Genomic DNA, 14470 nt, shown 5'->3' on the forward strand with positions numbered 1-14470 from the left:
GAAACTCAATAGATGTTTTATTATAATTGGTTCCTCATTAAATTTTTAACCGACTTCAAAAAGGGAGGTTCTCAATTCGATTGTTTTTTAATGATATGTTATTGACTTCTATTCAATAACATATTAAAAAACAATCGAATTGATATCTATTATCACTCTTCTTTATACATCAAAGAACTGCCACTTGTTTGTTATGTCCATGTCTGTAAAGTATATTAAATGCTTCTAAACGTTTACAAAAATCAAATCCTACGCACTTATCAAACCACTCACCTGCTCGATCACCTAACTTGACTACAGGTGAGTGACCTGCACATACGCCCACTAATACGAATTATTAATAGTATTCACTTAGTTATTTAGGATTCTTTAGTCTAAAATTAAAATACTTTATTTATCACGTAACAAAGTTGCACTTATGATACGTCAAAACAAGTCTCCCTTTTTATGTTTCGTTCTATGAACAGACACCGGGCTCTGCAATTTATGTATAACTAGCGACCCGCCCCGGCTTCGCACGGGTGCAATATTTTTCCGGTATTTAATGGATGTTATTATACATATAAACCTTCCTCTTGAATCACTCTATCTATTAAAAAAAACCGTATCAAAATCCGTTGCATAGTTTTAAAGATTAAGGCACACATAGGGACAGAGAAAGCGACTTTGTTTTATACTATGTAGTAATATTAGAAACATTTTCACACGGTCGGAACCGCAGGCAAAAGCTAGCAGTTGATAAAATAACTTAAGTTTTTAAAGCCTAAATATTGAGCCTACTGAAACTTGAGATCATTCCCTCGCGACCTTAAATAGATGTCAAAAGGTTGAGTTTAGTCTAGATTCAGTTCGTGATTTTTAAGTCCTAGGCGTGACTATTGGCGGAACCTGTCGCTACAGGAAGCACGAACTATAAATATCTACATACTTAGTATGAACATTATTGTTTTGCGCAAATATAAGCCTTACTTACTGATATTAAAAAATGTGGTAATTTGTTTGCTTACATACGTAATATTTACTTTAAAATAATGAAAATTACTCACTTGGTGTTGATAATGAGAGGACTGCTAATATTACTGATAACCATAACGTTGTCTCCTGAAAAGAAAGAAAATTAAATTATATTTTCGTATAACATTTTTAATTATTTACTTATATAACATATTTTCTTAATAGCGAAATACTATAAAAGAAACATAAAATAATCTTGTAAAAACATTAATTACTACAAACTGACATGTAATAAATTCTCACAGAGAATGACTTAACAAATGACATATAAGGTTAGCAAGACAAAGCATACAGCTTCCTATAGCATTACACAAGTATCTCTGGCCATTGTGTATTGTTTCCACAATGAAAACTTTGAAAAGCGAGTTAATGTTGCGAGCGCGTTGATGTCTTTTGTATGGACGCAGAATTTATATAGTTCACTGACTTTTTAACGTGCTATCCAAAGATAGGCGAGATGTGGGTGTTACGTGACGCAATTTTATAAAAATGCGCAGTATTAGTTATTTATTGCTCTATTAAGATTAAAGAAATAAGATAGTCTTTTGGGAATGAGGTCTTTAACATCTTAATAATAATTTTAATATTTTTTAATTTTTTGTAACATAATGTGTTAGCCTCTATATTCCTTACTAAATTTTATAATAAAATAAAACATTATTATGTTAGTCTAAGGCTTTGCAAAACGTAGTGAACTTGTTGCGGTTATTGAAAGTAAATGTAACTAACATCAATTGTTTATACGTGTTACGTAATTGTTATAAAGCAAGATTAGCATAAAAATTTGCAGAACTAAAATTCCAAAAGCGATTGTACAGATTTACATTAACGGTAAGATGACTACCGCAATCTTTGAAGCTTACAGGACTTCAATTCATATGCATACAAACTTATGAAAGATTGCTACTAGTGTAAACGTACTGGAAAACCTGTAATAAATTCGTAGGAGAACTTGCTAGGTTAATTTTTGCGTGAGGATATTTTGTTACTAAACTAAAAAATGATACGTCAACTTTTGATAAAAGCGAGTGAATTTACCAAAAATTGTTATAATTAAGTATCTCAACTCCCCCCACAATATCTATAAATAAAAACATAAGTAAAATATTATAATTTAGAACAAAACAAACACATCCCGCATTTATCCCTAAAGGGGTATGCAGTAGTGCAACCAGGGTACCCACTTTTCGCCAAGTCTGTTCCGTCCCATGATGTGATAGGGGGCGAGCCTATCGCCATATCAGCCACAAATTCCAGACTCCGGGCTGATACTGCATAGAAAAACCCAAATATCACTTTGCCCGGCGCGGGATTCAAACCCAGGACCTTAAAGCGCTGCCGTACCACGCATGCAGTACTACTACGCCACCGAGGCAGTCTCTATAATATCACGTTTCTATAATATTAGCCCAACATCAGTAAATAAATATGCAAGCTCAGTTAGTGACTACGTGCGTCATACTATACTTCCTTTGCAAAATTCGTGACAACCTTTTTAAATTATGTAACTGGAATGGAATGTACGACCAAGGAGCGTTAACTCACGGAAATATAAAAAAATACTACCTTAAAATAAAAGTAATATATTGAAACTACTTCTAAGGTAATACGTATCTCACAAATAAATTGGCAAAAAGTTTAATTTATAGTTTTGTTTATCGAAATGAGACGATGACCTCAAAATAGGACATTATTTTCCCATAATAGAGACATTAATTATTTTTAGGAACTAGATGAACAAGTATTATACACTGTATTTATTGCATACCTTAAACTGCTTTTAAAAAGAGCAACACAAGAGTTTCTTATCCACTTTTTGTATGTGTAGTGGAAACTATTTTTCGAACTGTTAGTAGAAGTAAAGTCGAATGAATCTATATAATGTTTAAGTTTAATTATGAATCAATTATTTTAACCGCAAACACCGCAATGGTACATATAACATCAACTTAACAGGAAAAAGAAGTGACCGATCACGTGCTGAGCTAAAAACCCATTCAAACCTGTAAACCCAAAAAGGACCACCCGTTACGCATTCAGACGAGCTATATACGACCTGTAACGGAACATTCATAACGATAACGGTGCCGGCAGGAACCTTCAATGGGAGTTCGAAGTAGAGCGGCACGTATACTATGACATTGGTATAAAAATGAATTCTTTTACAGTTATTTAGTACTTTAAAGGAATCATTTGAATCGTTATGAAATAGGCAATGAATATATTTATTACAAAGTTAGTGAATACGTTTCCGTTCTTCCTTTATTCATCATTTTCTTCCTTCTAGATATTTTTATGTTTAACAATGAAATGAGAAAGACACTTAATGATTTTTTATGTTTACACGAATGCTAGACATTGAAATAAAACTATTTTTCCTGATCATCGCGAGGGCCGTGGCCATGAAGGCTGCCAAGTCTTCGAAACGTGGGGAGAAAATTATAATATAAAAAACCGCGATGAATCCGACAAAAAATGTTTTATTTTATTGAGAAAGAGAAACTTTTTTCCACAACTAAGTAACAAGACGAGTAAACCGATCACATGAAACATCCTGCAACTAATATAAAAAACAGAAACATTACAGAACATACAACATACAGAACTGTAAACTATGAAGCGAAGAATGGCTGAGTGCTCTAACCTAATACTAAACGTAACAAGCTGCAATGTTAAGATGGACCACGAAATCTTCCCTGGGCTAAAAGTAAACAGCCTACATTTTTCTCGTGAGAAAAAGACAACTGTCTACAACATCGATCTATTAACCGACTTCAAAAAAGGAGGTTCTACATTCGATGTGTATTTTTTGTAAAATATACTTGAATTATTAAAGAAAAATGTCCGAATTACCCAACAACCGTATCGAGCGTTGCTTGTTAATTTTGCCGAGTAATAGAGTGAGTGATGGTAACACGTGCCGCAACTTGTTAGATGACGTGCAGTAATATGCATTATGGCGATGTTGCTGTTATGATTGTTGCTTCTTTGGTTTCCGCAATAAATTGCATTGAGGTTTAAAAAGAAATTAAATTTCCAAGTTGGAAATTGGAATAAAGACGTGGTATTAATTTTACATTTTTAAAAATTGTATATCAGTCAGTAAATTAACCTGTAAAAATATTTAAATTAATTGTCAGTAAATTATTGTTCAAAACCAGATTTTTCATTTTTTTTTATATCACTCAATATCAGCGACTTCATTAATTTGGTGTTATATTATTATCGCTATTGATTTAAAAATAACCACATCTTTTAAAAAATGAAGAGAAATTCTAACAACGCACTTAATATAATAACTAAAAATACAAACTCTTAAATCAGATACGCGAGTTAAAGCAACATTTTCATAACGAGGGGAAGTGAGTTAGCCGCCCAGTACGTCAATCTTAATTAACATCAGCTTGCCAGCCAGGCGAGATATCAAAGATATATCATGCCTGAACCACGAAATATTTTTGTATCCTTTATTACTTGTTAAATGTTATTCTTTAATCTGAAATGAGTCAGTATGGGTTTTTACATCTATGGTTTTCTCCAATAAAAAGCACAGCTGTAAGAAGATTTTTTTATCTTTATTGAACGAGCTTCGTCGTCATTTCACCACCGTATCGCCCTGTACGTCTGTGTTCATTCACTTTTCACGATTTCAAAATATATTTTTTTAATAACACCCTAGCCACTCCGCACACATTCCGACAAACCACGATTGTACGTGAACTCTATTTTTTTTCAAGAAATTTTATTTATCATTATCTATTTATGCAAGTAATTTTTTTTTAATTGTTTGATTTTTTTTATTGTTTTAAATGACGAGACGAGCTTGTCTTTCATCTGATGGTAAGCGATACGACCGGCCATAAACAGTAGAAACACCATCCAACATCTTGAACTACAAAATATTATTATAAAGATAAGATAAGATTTATCATAAAGATAAGTTATTTTGGAAAACGTATACACTATATAGTGTCTAGTATCAAAACTTTGCAAATTGTTTTGGTGATCACCGGAAATCAAAGCTTGTTTTTTGTTACATAACACAGATATATATGTACAGCATGGCTCTACATTGATTTTTTATAATTACATAATAACAATACAATGCAATCATCACATAGAGTCATCACATATTGAATGTCTCAATATTTAGTAATTACTTAGCACAATTGGGTATTATAATTTCATATGTTACAACACATAGGTATTATTAAAGATATGAATATTATTTCTGTTGTAATAGCAATTATTTGTAACACACGATCCAAATACCAGGGCTGGGGGAGTGTGTTCAGCAATCGAGTGTACTACGCATTTAAATCAGACGTTCCTTGATTGCAATATTTTTACAAGTTTAAGGGCCTATTTCACAGATTCTGAGTCAATGATAGTTTATCATTTGAATATATAAGCTGACTAAACACTAAAAACGCCAATCTAACGTATACAATTCTTCTGACAGTCTAAGAGAGGTTTACCGATACAATATTTTATGTTTTTTTAAGATAAAAATGTATTTAACGTGCCGGGAGAAATAACACACACTCACAGCTTTTCCCCAAAGAGGTAGGTAGAACCATAACTCATTCACCCACTTGCCGGCGTGTATTCACATGATGTGATAGGGGGCCAGTCTATCGCCATATCGGGCACAAATTCCAGGCTATAAAAATAACATAACCCAGATTTAAATCTAGGAACAACGCCAGCGCGAATCTTATACATATTGTAAAACATTTGCATAACGGATTGCACACACGTTGCGTGCTCTAACGACATTGTTACGTACAGACACTGGCCTATTGTTTGTTTAATAAAAAAACACTGACGTGCCCCAATTATGATTATTTTGACACGTTTAGTATTGTTTAAGTTAAACTACATTTTGAAATAAGTTTATTAAAAAAAACACCCTGTCCTTTACTTACTCAATGCGTTCAGTTACATTGTTTACTGCACAATTACTTTGTCTTACAGATGAAAAAAAGGACAGTATTGGCCGCACAGTCGCTTTGTCTCCTTCTAGAAATAGGACAATTTTGTATGGAAGCTCAGTCCATTGAGTATGGTAATTATATTCAATATGACCTGACATCTATTCGTCTATCTTCGCCCGGATAGCGAACACCGGACACAAGTTGTTAAAACCCACCATAGAGGCCTACGTAAGAGGGATCAACCTGTTTATATCTGGTTCCTGCTGGCCGACATAACTGTATCGACTGTCGAGGGGTAATCATCTCTCGTCAGTCGACATTTTATTGGACCCCACTCCACTTACCTCAGGTGCAGAGGGACACCTTGCCGTGTCCATACAAAAGAACCTGATGACCTAAATCCCTTCACATAAATATAGTAATTAAATATCGCATTATTCCCTAACACTCGTTTATAAATAAAAATATTCAAACAGGGCCCTTATTCTGTATGATAGTGTAAACGCGTAACGCGGCCGTGTCATGTTATCTTCGAGAAATGTGCGTGGAATGGTATTCTGTAAGCCAAATTTCTATAGTCCTAGGGCCTTATTCTCTATCACGCACGTTATTTTGACAGTGCGTAACAAGCACGTAACACAACCCGTCATGTTTAGTACTATAGAATTTTGGCTTACAGAATACCATTCCACACACATTTCTCGAAGATAACATGACACGGCCGCGTTACGCGTTTACACTATCATACAGAATAAGGGCCCTAAACATGATGCGTTGTGTTACGTGCTTGTTACACAGTGTCAAAATAACGTGCGGGATAGAGAATAAGGCCCCTGACTGTTCTCAAACGACGTTACTTCACATCTCGTTTACACTCGTAAACGCGTTTAATATAATAATCGTCCGGAACGGGCCCTGCGGTGCAACTTCCTCGCTGTTGTAACGGAGGCTCACGCGAACTGGTGTCGAACCGTGGACAATTTGCAGTCTACTTTGAAAAATTGTCTTTTTTAGGTAACGACAAGATAATCGCTCATAAACTAGAGCAAAATAGGACTTTTACGCATAATGTATTTGTATTTAAGTGTTTTTCATCTCTAAATAATAAATACTTAGTAGTTCAAGGTGTTGGATGGTGTTTCTACTGTTTATGGAACGTATCGCTTAATATCAGGCGAACGGCAAGCTCGTCTCGTCATTTAAAACAATAAAAAAATCTTGTTATTACACTAGCTACAATGATCTTCGAACATTGGGTAGTTGAAATCATTCCATACCTAACTATTCTTCTGATTTACATCTTTACTTGATATTTTGCTTGAATTAAGTTAAATTTATTCTTGAATGATATTTTGAATTTTTCGATTGTGAATGACTCAGTTCACATAATAATAGTCATCGTATTCAAATAACTCGCTAAATGCCAACAAATAATTCCAATGACCACATTAACTTGAACACAAATACCTAAGTCTGAAAGGCGATGCAAATGTTTAAGTACGAAAAGGCATTCCTCGCTCCATAAGCAGGTGTTACGCAAGGTTCGATTCCTGAACAAGGCACGCTCGAGAGCAGGTTTTCACTTTCTGCGCACGCACGACTGGCTCGACAAGTTTTTTAAGCGCTTTCTAGGACGTTTGGATGGTATGGCATTTTTGGGATGATTGCTGATTTGTTGTTTCTTCAATTTGCAGCATATATGTAGATTGCGATGGAACTCCTAGATTCAAATCTCAGTTCGAATAACTCTAAGTGAAATTTTCTAATGATATCGTCTTACTTATACAACAGCATTTTAATGATTTTCAGACTTATAATCTGTTTTTTCAGAGTTCGACAAAGAGCCTTCATTGCACCTGATGTTAAGTGAAGTGACGTCTAAAGAAAGTGCCGACCGGCAACACAAGCATCCCCAGACGGTCGATACAGTCATACTGGCCTGTATTATTTCTTCACATTCCGTTTGAAGGACCCCAATTTATAGGAAGGAAGAAACACGTATGCTGGTAAACCATTCTACAAAATTATGGTGTGGCACCGGTATAAGTATCCGAACCTTTTGATACTCGAGTGATAAGCTCATTACTGCTGAAAGTGCGGTGGAGCATAATCTTGCTAAGAATGCTATATGGCTAATTGCTTTTACCAAAATTTATTTATGTTTATACTAAAATTAATTGGTTGCTTATACTAAAATTTATTTGTTGCTTATGCCAACATTTATTCATTGCTCATACCAAAATTTATTTATTACTTATACCAAAAATCACATACAATTGCTGTAAATAGCCACGCTTTATGGTTAAACTTAAACGAGCTATATTACCTATTGATAGTACAAACGGACCTTGCAAACCTTTACATATATAACGCTAGCTTCAACCAGTCTCGATGTTTTGCTACAAATTACTGGTACGCGATGCCTTCTGCAACGGTTTCTAAACGCTTCCTAGTTTTGCAACCAGCGCTCGAATAGTGTAGTATCATCCAGTGATGTGTAGGGTGACCATTTTGTTTTGGGATTCGAGGATAATTCTCTATATTTTTTTTATACGGGTAAAATAATCCCACTACACCTGATGACAAGTGGAGCGGTCCAATATAATGTCGACTGATGAGTGATGATTACCCCTCGGTTGTCGACACAATTATGCCAGCTTGTGAGAACCGGATATACACAGGCTTATCCTGGAACGCGACACACTTACGTGGTCCACTATGGCGGGGTTTAGCACCTTAGGCACGGTGGTCGCTATTCGGGCGGATATAAAATATATCCTACCACCAGCAAGGGTAATTCTCGAATAAAATTTTGAAGATTCGTGGAAACGCCTTTCCTAATTCCTATGTACTAGTAGTCGGCTAGTGGTCGAAACGTTACCATCGAATTTAACACATTGTTTACACATATATAAATGTTATTTTTCTTTAATCCTCTATATGATCTTTAATTATGTCAATTTTCACTCTCCTCCCTGCGCACAATATGCTTAATAAGGGGTACAAAGTTTTTACTTCACATAATATATAATAGATTAATTTAAAATTAATATTGTACCTAAAATTCTTTGGTACTTGAAAATAATTTGAAAAAACCCGTTCTGATGGAAATAATTAAATAAAATATATTATTATCAAAAGGTAATTTTATAGGTAAGGTAAAGTATATTATTAAAAGATTTTTATTTTTTAATAATTGTAACTACTAATACGATTTTGAAAATGCAATCAGGAATAACTTCAAACATGACTCCTACCGTTTATTATTGACTCCAAAAGTACTAAAGAACTTCGAAAAACACTTTGTATGGAATTACGATAAATTACTTTTTTCGACCTATTTAAAAAAATTACCAATCGGAAAAAAATTTTCTTTTACGTCCTTACAAATGAGATATATTGATTGTTTCATTCTTGAAATCAGATTAAAGATTGACATTGGAAATCGTTTATCGAAAACGGCTGTAAATGAACTATGTTGATATAGATGATATTTTATTACAAATCCTGTTCAAATGTTACATCTTGGTATTTATTGCGACATGACTCATTTCTGACCAAATATTTGTGACTCATCTGTCAACATTATATAGTAAATTATTCTATAACCATTAGTCAATACATTAGTATGCAATTTTGATGGTTTGCGTCATTAATATGAATTTAGTTTACAATTTGTAGGACAGGAAATGTTGGGAAATGTTTATGTATAGAAACAGATGTTATAACTTTAAACTCAAACACGGTATCATTAATGAGGTAGACAAATATAAAACGAAAGATCTTGATTTTGACATTATCTTTCTCATAAAAAGCTAATCAGTATAACACGTATGTGTATAATGATATCTTATGTTTACGCGAATGTTAGACATCAAAAGTAAACAATTATTCATATTTTATAAAGAGTCTCCTCCGTGATTAGGAAGGCTGCAAAGTCTTCGAAACGTCGGGAGAAAACTAAAATATTAAAACCGAGATAAAATCCGAATAATAGTTTAATATTGACGTATATCTATGATTGCCTATAGTTCCGCCGGCATGAATTTTTTTTTCCGTGACATAAATTCCTATTTAAATTTTCTCAGGATATAAAGTAGCCTATAACAGTCAAAAGTAATGTAACTATTATTGAAAAACAAAACAAAATTGGTCTAGTAGTTTCTGCGATTAGCGCGTTCAAACATATTCTTCAACTTTATAATAGTATAGATTTGCCAAAGTGATCTATGAGTAAACGAGATCACTAAGAGGAGGAGATAAATAATTTATCTAGAGTTTTTCAATAAATTATGTAGCTACTAAAAGGATAGCATGGAACGATTATACCATCTTCGATTACTAATGTATTCTATAGTGTTATAAGTGAAGCAGAAGTATTTAAAATTCTCTCGCTAAGTAACATCAAATGTAGATTAACAGCTCGTGAAATATAAATGGCCGAATGTGTTTTAGCCACACCTTGAACGCTCAGAAACTGGTCTGATTTTCCCAACAAATTTATCGAGTTTGGGTTTCGTAAATAATTATTGCAAGAATTCGGATAAAGCGCGATGATATGGATATTATCACGCCTTTTTCCGAATTCATGGGTAGCGTTGTAACACATTTCGTCAGTTACCTCACAGTACTGCGCCTCACTATGAGGCGATCTCATTACCATTAACTCGATTTCATTTTAGTTTCCAGTTTGATACTGAGATCAAAACAACTTACCAACTTACAGCCGTTTTCAATAAACGATCCCAATCTCAATTTTCAATCCGATTCCAATGAACCAATCAAAATAACTCATTTGTACGCATGTCAAAAAAAACTTTGTTCTGATTGGTCCATTTTTGAGATCGAAAAAAGCGATTGGGATCGATTATTGAAAACGACAGTTAACCCGACTCAAGAATCGAATCGGAGGCAAGTCGACAGTATATAAATATTGAAATCATGCTGAATTATATAATATTTGAGATATATGAATACATGAAGAAATGCGGATGTGTTATAATGAATATTCATCGCGTATAAATGATTATGTTAATTGTAAGTGATTTGGCAAAACGGGTCTTGAAATGTCTATGTTCGTAAAATGAATTTATTTAAGTAGTTTTTTCGTGTTTTAAATTTTTGTAATAAAAATAGTTTTTTATAAATAACTACAAAAACATTTAGGAGCGCTTTGCTAATTTTTATCTTATTTAACACTTACATGGTATATGATTATAATGTAACTAAGATGCTATCATATAAAAGCGGCGATAGCCTAGTTGGGTGTGGAACGGACTGCCAAGACGGACGTCCGCAGGTTCAAATCCCTAGGGCACACACCTCTGACTTTTCTAAAATCATGTGTGTATTCTTTGTGCATTTATCGTTCGCTTTAACGGTGAAGGAAAACATCGTGAGGAAACCTGCACATCTGAGAAGTTCTCTATAGGAATTTCGAAGGTGTGTGAAGTCTACCAATCCGCACAAGGCCAGCGTGGTGGACTAAGGCCTAATCCTTCTCAGTAGTAGAAGAGGACCGTGCTCAGCAGTGGGCAAGTATATAATACAGGGCTGATATTATTATTATTATATTATAAGATGCTATCAATTTATTAGCACGTTCAATGACTACACAAGAGATACAACATGGCGGAAAATATCTGTTAATTTTCTAATTACATACATAAACCTGACGGTTACAACTACATCAGACGAATCAACTTAGAGAAAGCAACTGTCACTTAAGTAAATATACGAAAATAAAATATTGCTCGTTTCCGCCATTTCGTGTCATATGTCCTGAACAGTCGACACCAATGACGTTTTACAATATCTTAGGTCGACACCATCTATGTGGACCCTCAATATTCCAAAAATAAACTTGTGATTCTTCTGTTAATATTAGACTTGTATGATTTTGGTTGGCATAATTACCGTTTTGACTACTCCCATGAAGAGGAACAAAAAAATTATGACACGCTAATTCCAGTCACGAAAACTTAAATTCGTAATATTTTGAACATCAAATATTCGGATTGATTTTTTATTGAAATCGTGACCGAGTGTACTCAATAGGCGGTTTTTAATGGGGCCAAATGTCAGACAATATTAAAAAATAAACTTGATTATGGCACGAAATTTTTTTACTAACTTATAATTTCGACTATAAAACTTATAAATTTGAATTTTCATGGGATTTTAGGTGTATTATTTTCAGTACAATTCGCAGACTATATAAAAAACATAAAAATATATTACTATGAGCATTAATTTTATAACAAAGGGAAGACAGTTCTCTATAAAGAGTTACAAAGCTATTTTATGCAGAATTTGCAATTGAAGTCATAACAGAAATAAGTTACAACTGAAAAAATTATATGCGAAATACAATAAATATAGCTAACGACTACACTTCTAGCATACGTACCAATCCTACGTTCCTAAAGTAATTTACCCAATCCCACAAAAACTACCAACAAGAAATACCTACAACTTGCGAACCTAAAGGTGAACCGCTACCACGTGCGCAAAGGTCACGCCGATATCATTTCGAAACGGTGACTTTGAATCGACTCGCGAACGATGCGCAACACACTCACGTCCGCGGGTCAAGTGTTTGTGTTGAAAGGGATTTGCGTTCCAAACTTGAATTTTAAATCGATTCTATGGTGTAAATTGGTTTTTTAATCGCATGTTTTCCGCGACGTGGGTTCGAAATGAGTTTCCATGGTAAGTGTTTAGGATTCTGGCATGTGAAACTTTCCGACGCGAATAACTTAGTATTGCAATATCCTATTGGTATTTTTGCAATTGCTTGCTGCCGTATATATTTAGCTTGAAATCCTGTTAGAGAGTGGTCTACATAAAATGTGTTTTCAACTGTATATCATGTAAAATCTATGTGTTATAAGTACATTAAACTGAGTCTCTGGAAGGTCTCTGGTACTCAGGTCTTCGTCTTTTAAGTACCAGGTGAACATAAATTTAATAAATGAGCATGCCAACACTAGAAGAATTTTTCGATTCGAACTAGTAGTTCCTGAGATTAGTGCATACAAACAAATTCTTCAGTTTTATATTATAGTATTGATTACAATAATTATTGTTACTGTTACTTGATTTATATTTTTAAAATAGAATTTATATTTTTAAACTGCTATAGGCAAAAAAAACCTTTTTACCTTTAACTTCTCAGCTAATGTTGGAGTGATGAACAAAGAATCCTATCATGTAATAATATCTTACTTCTTACTAATATTATAAATGCGATATGATATCACTTGAAAATGTTTAGATGTTTGTTGGAAATAAACACAGAAACAACTAAACGGATTTAGATGAAATTTGGCACACGGATAGATCATGTCCTAAATTAACACATAGGCAAATTTTTATCTCGATAATTTGCTTCTATAAATTACTACAGTATCTTAAAATAATTCAAATTTTAAGAATGTCAGGTACGTAGGTAAATAGCCTGTCGTAAAAACATAATCCTTTCTTTTTTATACGTGCTCTGTAAAGTGACCCCACTGCACCTAGTAAGTGGATTGTCCAGCAATAGTAGTAAATACTATCACTTTCGACTTACTCCTCGGTATAAAACCTCGTCACACTCCACTGGCCTGCCCTTATTACATTATATGATAAAACAGTAAGGCGAGTCGAGTGCCAAGGTCGGGACACGATCTACTTCGCGATAATGTCATGTGATACTGATTCTCGTTGTGTGGATGTATTTTTAATAGACCAAGGTAAATTCTGTACTATTAGGATGCCTGAGTAAAAAATATACCGTCCCACCGCTGGGCACGGGCTTCCGTTACTACTTGCTAAAAATTCCTACAGAGAACTTCTCATGTATACGGGTTTTCTCACGATGCTTTTCTTCACCGTTAAAGCAACCGATAATTCACAAAGGACACACTCATAATTTTTAGAAAATTCAGACGTGTGTGCCCTTGGGATTTGAACCTACGGACATTCGTCTCGACAGTCCGTTCCACAACCTTTTTGGGTTTTGAAAGGGTTATCAAAAATTTGTTTATATCTTATATTCCTTTATTAAACTAATGTTATTATATTGTTTCTTTTTTATTGCCTTAGTAGGCAAACAAGCAAGCTATTCACCTGATGGTAAGCAGCATCTGCCGCCCATGGACTTTACAATGCCAGATGTACAGGCAAGCTGTGACCTACCTGGAGGTGATCACTCTTTTTAAACCTCATTTAAAGAAGGACAAGTCGTAACACTCGGGAAACACCGAAGCAGATTTTTTCCATAAAAATCATGAGTGTCGATACAATCAAATCCAGAAATATTTCAACATGATGAATACGCGAGACGTCGACCCTAACGGTTATTTTTAATAAAAGATTACAATGACGCATCATAAATCCAGGCTCCGAAGGTCCAGACTTATTATTACGCATTCAGATGACCTCCGACAAAGGTCTTTCACCTTTCTTCATTGGTTTGACCCTAAAGCGTCGCTGAGACTGCAGTTTTGCACCGATAGATTACTACGATTACTCTT

At 34.2% G+C, this 14470-nt stretch overlaps 1 protein-coding gene across 2 annotated transcripts in view; it reads right to left on the bottom strand.

Annotated features, from left to right (window-relative positions):
* LOC115446554 (mucin-5AC) overlaps nt 1-14470 on the bottom strand; it is a 114127-nt gene that overhangs the window by 64339 nt on the left and 35318 nt on the right. For both annotated transcript variants that reach the window (XM_030173251.1, XM_030173250.1), the window contains exon 2: nt 1047-1101. In XM_030173251.1, coding sequence (XP_030029111.1) covers nt 1047-1101 — 55 coding nt within the window. The remainder of the gene's footprint in view (nt 1-1046; nt 1102-14470) is intronic.

Source organism: Manduca sexta, chromosome 14 (assembly GCF_014839805.1).
Source record: "Manduca sexta isolate Smith_Timp_Sample1 chromosome 14, JHU_Msex_v1.0, whole genome shotgun sequence".
NCBI lineage: Eukaryota > Metazoa > Arthropoda > Insecta > Lepidoptera > Sphingidae > Manduca > Manduca sexta.